General features: G+C 37.3%; 1 protein-coding gene across 2 annotated transcripts; it reads left to right on the plus strand.

Annotated features, from left to right (window-relative positions):
* The first annotated feature begins 549 nt into the window (after positions 1 to 549).
* LOC143446017 (N-acetylneuraminate lyase-like) lies at positions 550 to 2,704 on the plus strand. 2 transcript variants are annotated; one of them, XM_076945458.1, is made up of 8 exons: positions 550 to 688; positions 756 to 826; positions 908 to 995; positions 1,067 to 1,124; positions 1,196 to 1,364; positions 1,497 to 1,642; positions 1,752 to 1,923; positions 2,123 to 2,704. In XM_076945458.1, the coding sequence occupies exons 1-8, from the start codon at positions 627 to 629 to the stop codon at positions 2,275 to 2,277; spliced, it is 921 nt and encodes a 306-aa protein (XP_076801573.1). In that variant the 5' UTR covers positions 550 to 626; the 3' UTR covers positions 2,278 to 2,704. The 2 variants fall into 2 exon arrangements, with proteins under 2 accessions (XP_076801573.1, XP_076801574.1); XM_076945459.1 differs by having other exon boundaries at positions 2,073 to 2,190.
* The last annotated feature ends 4,483 nt before the right edge of the window (positions 2,705 to 7,187 follow it).

Below are 7,187 nucleotides of genomic sequence, written 5' to 3' on the forward strand. Positions count from 1 at the left end.
ATATATAAAACAATAAGGATGACTCAGGCGTTTGCATCAAGTATGAATAGAATGTTTCGTGTGGCATGGTACAACGCAACATTGTGTCGAAACAGCCAAAACATCATTGTCTTCTCGAATGGAAATTTTCGGAATAATAATATTAATAATATAATGAATACACTGGGCGTTAACCATTGCAATATAGGGTTGATCCAGTTAACACAGGACAAGACGTCACGACGAAAATGACACACGAGCGAGCAGAGCCGCAGCAGTTAAAAACGTTCGACAGAAAATTGTTTGATAATCCTCAACCGGTTTGCTTGTGTCTACGGAAATGCATGGTTCAGGCATGAAAACGTTAAATTGGACGCGTGCTGCTGAAATACCGTTGCAGTGTAGCTACCGTTATTATGAAACTGAAGTTCAAAGTGTTTGCAAACTCTTGTAAAATGATGCAAACTTGTCGTTTCTACCGAATGATTGTGCTTTCGCATTCAAGTTTGAACCTTTTGTTTGTTTTTAAGCGAAGCATGAGTTAACAAGATTGTCCTCGTTAATCATTCACTATGTTATGGGCTCATGTTGCGTGCTTCATGGTGAACAGTTAACCTATTTGGCAGGGGTAGTAAGCAGTTTACAAAATGAAAACTAATAAAGTCAGGGGGTTGATTGCGGCCCCGTTTACTCCAATGCATGAAAACGGGTGAGTCAGCTGATGCAAAAATAAACTTTTAAAGCGAAGAAGAAAACTATTGTTTTTGCACTTTTAGTGAAATTAATCTTCCAGTCATAGACAAGTATGTTGACCTCTTGCTGGAACAAGGTGTCACAAGCGTGTTTGGTAAATACAGAAGTAACGGACTAAATTGCTTATTACTTGAATGTTGCTTCGGATTTGAACGATTTGCTTTTATTTTGACAGTGAATGGGACAACAGGAGAAGGCACCAGTTTAACGTTAGAGGAGAGAAAAATTATCGCAGAGAAGTGGATTGAAGCTGGCAAGGCAAAGTAATGAAAAGTTCTGACTTGATGTGTTATTGCATTAATCTGATGTTTAATCTTGTCCAATGTGCTTTAAGATTGGACAAAGTTATCATCCACGTTGGAACTGCAAACTTAAAAGACAGTCAGGAATTGGTGAGAATATATTATAAGATGTCTATGTTTTCCATGGATGAATGAAGTCAGTGTTTGAGCTTCGTGTTTAGGCCCGACATGCTGCGAAAGCAGGAGCCGACATGATCGGCAGTATGCCGACATTTTTTTTCCGGCCAGCATCAATCGAGCTTCTCGTCGATTATCTCGCGGAAATCGCGAAAGTTGCGCCCGACCTTCCGCTCTTTTATTACGATATTCCGGAAATGACAGGAGTTAAATGTGAGGACACATTAAATTACTTCTCATTTTATGTTCAACTTAACTGATATTTTAGTCAAAGTATCATCAGACGAAATACAGATATAGCTTAGAAAAAAAGACTTTTCACCTTTCGTCACGTCATTCATTCAGTTGATATGTGCCACATGATGGAGCTAGCGGTGCAGAAGATTCCTAATTTTGGAGGAATTAAATTCACCTCGTTTGACCTCCCAACATTCGCAAGATGTGTCGATAAATTCGCTGACAAGCTCAGCCTCTGCTATGGAAAGGACGAGGTGAAGGTTTTCAGCAATTTTCCTGCCCTTTTCTCAAGCTTTTTTATGACAATTGACTGCTGGCCACGACACATTAAGTTTTCACAATTCTATTTGTTCTTTCGACCAGCAACTCGTCAGCGCTTTGCTTCTTGGTGCCCACGCCGGCGTTGGGAGCACTTACAACTACTCAGGAATGATCTACAGCAGAATATTTAAAGCAGCAAAAGCGGGGAACTTCAAAGAGGCGACGAAGGATCAAATCTTCTCCGCGAAAATGATTGGAGTGATGTTCGATGAAGGTCGCTTTTTATAATCAAATGCTAGTTAAGTCTGCACCTGCACCTGCTTTCTTGATACTTTTGGTTAGGCAGTTTACTTATAATCTGCTGGCTGTGCAGTTCCAATAGCAATTTTCTGAGCTTTCTTTTTGTCTTGTTCTTTTCTACAGAAATGCTCCTGCACCGCTTGAAATAATCTTTGGAATTTTTACTTAATCAGGTTTCGATGTCGGTGTGAACAAAGCAGTCATGCAAGCTGTCACCGGTCTACCAGTTGGTCCACCTCGGCTGCCGCTTGCTGTACCAAGCAAGGAAAAGATTGATCGAATCATGTCTCGTTTAAAAGAAATTGATTTCTTTGAGAAAAGAAAATAACCAGTTGTTATCAATTACTTTGGGCTCAAATAACTTGTAATTATAAGGAAATGGTCTGAATTGTTTGTGTCGCAATTTGAGAAACTCCACCTGATCGGGAGTAGCTGATTATTGCAAACGATTTTTCATCGGTTGAAATTGGACGATTTCTTCGGTGAACCTGAATGTTTGACCATGTCCCCGACTCCAAACAAATCTGACTAATTTCATGTAAAAATCGAACTGGCTTCGCAAAGTTCAGCCCTAAAATACTTGTTATCGGTGAAGTTGTGGATCAAATGCAAGTTTGAAATTACTTCATACGTCTGAATATCCCCAGTCTAGTGTAGGCTCCACAATCTTCTAAAGGTATTTCATCGTTTAATGACAACATAAAAATGAATTAACTTCGCGGGTGGAATTTATATTAAAATGATGTGCTACTAGGCTTGACTTTAATTGATTGTGGACGTTATTTATGTACCAAGTATACCAGTAGAGAAGTTTTTAATTATAATGAATACCTAGTGTATTTGGTAAAAAAAATCGATACAAGTAAGTGAAATGAACGAGAATTCCCTGCTGTCGGAGACCAACGAGAAAAATCAATAACATAATGAGGGTCATGTGGGTTTAAAAATTGTTATTTTTAATAAAAAAGAAAGAGGCCTATGGATGCAATATTGCGATGATGAGTCGTACAGTAGGCTACTAAAAAATGTTATGTCTATGTTTCTTCCAGACATGTTCTAGCCAACCCAAGGTTCTTTGGTCTTTTTATTTTTTTCACACCACAAAATCACAATTTGATTTGGGCCAAATGTTCAGATCCTACAAACTTTATAATAATTTACATGAAATATGCACCGTGATTGCTTGTTTTAAATAAGGTTCAACGTAGTGTACGGTACTTCTGAGTTTGCTGGTTGTACTAGCCCTAGGAATCTCTGTAGACGTCGAACACCTTTGTAATAAATCTTGTTTTAGCCTACGCCCTTTCGAGTTGACCGCTGTTTTCACTTAATTATTCACACTTGAGTTTTCACCGAGGTGAAACAACAGTTGGCACCAGATTTTTCTCGACAATGAATACTGACACATAGCCTACAATTTATAAAAAATTAATGATCGTTGTCTTGAACATGAAATTGCAATGCACTAGGCATCTACCTGAATGTTAACTAAGCTGTCATTCTTAACCACGGCTGTTGTAAATTCTGTGAAAATCATAATTTTTTTGCTGGAAGAATACATCGTCGCCATACAAATTAACTTCCTTATGAAAGAAAATATCTGAACCAGGCTGCTTTTATCAATGGCCGTTATCACAGACACGTAACAATAGCTTTGTTTATTCTTAGTAAAAATTAATTGTCATCGTAGGAAAGGTTATTTCAAACCATTGACCTTTGCTATTTATTTGAGTTATGAGTCGCTTTGTTGTGACTCCTAATAAACTTGAAGTTTTAAATTTGCTTCTGACGTTGAGCAAGTTAACATCATGCATGGCATGCGGAAAGTCGCATTATGTTAATCTTTGAATTAAACGTCGTAAAATTACATCACTGATGATGACGTTTTTCCTGGGTCCGATGTAGCGCTAAAACCTGCCCCAGTCCCGCTTGCATGGTGACGTCATAAATGTTGGTTCATTGTGGTTTTTAAACCAGCAGAAAACGATTGCTAGCGCAATTGGAATATTAAACACTGGCATAATAAATTTTGAGACCAATCGAGAATAAAAATTGAAAGTTTGGATAACGTCTTCATAATTGCGTAAGCGATCAGGTTTGCACTCAGCAGTCAGTTGGCTTTGAATTTATGACGTCTCAACTTATGTTAAACAATTTTTACCACCACCCTAGGACTACCATCTGGGCTTGTTGGCCGTACTAACCTTCCATCGTTGTAACACCACTATAAATCACACATTGCACATTTTAAGCCGTCGGTGCGTAGCCGTTTTTTCCAGTTCGTTGATTGTTTATGAGCATACTTGTTGTTTGACGAGTCTACAACGAGTTTCTCACCATACTTTTCGTTCCCCACAATCAATGGCGAAAAACAAACAATACAATACAAGAATAGCTATAGCATTTGTAAATTGCATATCTAAATTTCAACAGTGGTCTATAACTAGGCAATAGCCTAGCCCAGGGATGTCCAACCTGCGGCCCGCCTGAGATTTTTGTGCGGCCCGCTAGTCATTTTCACTCCAAAAGTATGTACTTTATGCACCCATTTTTCTTGAAATTTAATAGGTTCTGCGGCCCATTAAATTATTTTAAGTGACAATGCGGCCCACTATAATAAAAGGTTGGACATCCCTGGCCCTAGCCAGTGCTGCACTACATTGTGCAACAGCTTGCGAGGCGAGTTAATCCGGATTCCGGAATGACTTAATTTTAATTTCTGGATACGTCCTTATAAAGTATAAATTCCCCTGCCATGCCTCACTTCACAATAAAGTAAACATCCAGCATGTGCATTCACTTGGTTTGGAAAACGCGGGAAATTTTGCGAGACTAATACAAAGTAATGTTTACAGAATATTTTTGCATCCAATTATTTTAAAAATTAATTAAAGTCTTTATCTTTAACATAATACTTTTCAGTAGAGTTGAAGAAAGCTTTTTTGTGACAAATGTAGTTTCTAGTCAAAATTTAGCTTACTGTTACTTTCCGTTACGCCTGAGTGATGTCATCGATAAATCACCAATGGCGACGTCGATCGATTAGTTAGGGCTGAAGTTCGAAAAAACAGTAGCTTTCGTTTTCCGCCATTTTGTTTACACAAACATTTGCAAAATTAGTAGTATTGACCAATCGTTATGGCCATTTATGGCAAGAATTATGTGTAAGCTGATTATCTTTAAAATGCAGTATTGATACTTTTACGTTTTGAGAGAATTACAGCTTCAAAAAAGTGGATTTTTGATGTGTTAAGGATATCGAAAGCGCGCTTATCACCCAGCTCGGTTACGGATCTTGGTTTGCCCTGTGTTGACAGAGATAAGATTACAATTTGAATTCCTGCAGAATTTCCCGCGCAGTTTTTGTGTTTTCAATTATACAGTAATACTTGTAATCTCCGTATAGCCTGAAGATAGAGCATATTGTATAAACATCTCATTAGCAGAATGGTGATGAGTGCAGTTACAGACTTTTAAACTCTAGAAAGTACGGTACAATCTGACCGTGACAAACAGTTTTGTTACAACGGACATCATAGCCTCGCCATTGAAATTGGTTTTGGACAATTGATGATTTTGTATCAGTGCTTTTGTTTTACAGCTTTTAGCTTATAAGTGCAGACCCAAGGTTGCAAAAAGTGCAATGCAGGCAATCTTAGACTTGTTTAATCGATAGCCAGCCTTGAACTTTAGAAGTCAAATAGTGCATGACCGGTAATGTTTGATTTTATGGATGAAAACGTGCAAAATTGGTCGCTTTTTACAAGTGGAAAATATATTGCAGTACTGTACCGGGTTTAACGAGGACTAGCTCGGATCTTAAATATGCATAGTTGTGTGAATAATGCAATTGTATAAAAAAGCCGATATTGTTGACGTTCTTGGTTTTGATTAAAATATGTTTGCTACGATATCATTCAGCCATAAGAAAAATATTTGCTTGAGTGACAATTTACAATAAATTACGAATGAAAGTTTATGCGCATGCCACTTCGCCAAAGTTTGTGTCTTTTCACACACAAGCTCTTTCGAATGCTGCTATACTTTCCAGTCAAGATTACCTTGATTACTTCGACACCTTTAAAGCTAAATGAGGAAATCGTTAATAGCTGCACTACCATCAGACCAAATGTTTATATAGTTATATGCAAATAAATAAAGCTGTTTGTGATGTCACTTTCACGTGGTTGTCTGTTTGTGCACTTTCCTACCTGTCATAATCACTTTCTTAAATCAATACTAGCAAGTGATTAAGACGTTAAGTTTGCAAACTAAACTTACAGAGTTATAAAATGCCACGGAAATCATCTCCTACTGATAATTCTTTTTTCTACTAAAGCCCAAGGAAGCCCTGTTAGAAAGTTTACTTTCAGTGTGCCACGCCAACAAACTACTTAAAGGTAGAAGACAAGGCAAAATGGCAATCAAGTAAAAAATTACAAACAACTTCTTTCGGCGCAGTCACACAAACTTGCCATGTTCTCAGTTGGTAATTTTGTTTTGGAGCCTCAATTTATAAATATTTCAAGTTCCAGTGAGGGAGTTCTGTCATCTTTGCTTAAAAGTGCTAAGCAAATAACAAATCTGGTTTTCACAAAAAAAATAGGTTTTTGGCTACAATAGCATAGAATAATTTAAAAGCCACTTTAATATCTACCGCAAAGTTGTTTTATTTCCTGTCGGTAAATGCTGTTGTTATAGATGGTGTAAATGTACTACAGATGGTTGGGCTTTTTTGCAAATTTTCTTTGAACAGCGCAGTTTTTAACTACTAAACATTGCGTTTTTAATAAATAGTAAGATGCTGAGATTATTGGCAAATTAAGATGTTCTCATTAACATGTTAAGTAAGCCTATATATTTATGTGTCGGTATAAGCTGATCTGTGAATTGCATTTCATGCCTATTATTCACTAAAGTTAGGTTTTTCTAGCAAAAATTTTTTAAACCTGAAATCCTGAATTTTTCTGACACAATGCCTGCAATTTAACAGAGGTTTTGTAACTATAGAAGTTCAGCTATTTATGAACGAAATAGGATTGTTAGAAGCCGCCCACCATTGCATGCAGCCTTTGGCGACCCCCTATTTGAGAAGTATGTTAACTCAATGCTCCAGGGACTGATTAAAATGTTTTGACCTGAAAGTTCAACTGATTAGATTACTTCCATGTCATCTAAAGTTTGAATGATTGATCTTACTAAGATTGACTTCTGAGGTATAAAAAGTTTTGAGTTGAG

This window comes from Clavelina lepadiformis, chromosome 2 (genome assembly GCF_947623445.1).
Source record: "Clavelina lepadiformis chromosome 2, kaClaLepa1.1, whole genome shotgun sequence".
In the NCBI taxonomy this organism is placed as follows: domain Eukaryota; kingdom Metazoa; phylum Chordata; class Ascidiacea; order Aplousobranchia; family Clavelinidae; genus Clavelina; species Clavelina lepadiformis.

Excerpts from the sequence above, each read along its gene's own strand:
- LOC143446017 (XM_076945458.1), top strand. The coding sequence starts at position 627 with ATGAAAACTAATAAAGTCAGGGGGTTGATTGCGGCCCCGTTTACTCCA. Across the intron at positions 689-755 it reads ACTCCAATGCATGAAAACGG|TGAAATTAATCTTCCAGTCA; the intron begins GTGAGTCAGCTG and ends TTGCACTTTTAG. Across the intron at positions 1,365-1,496 it reads GGAAATGACAGGAGTTAAAT|TTGATATGTGCCACATGATG; the intron begins GTGAGGACACAT and ends TCATTCATTCAG.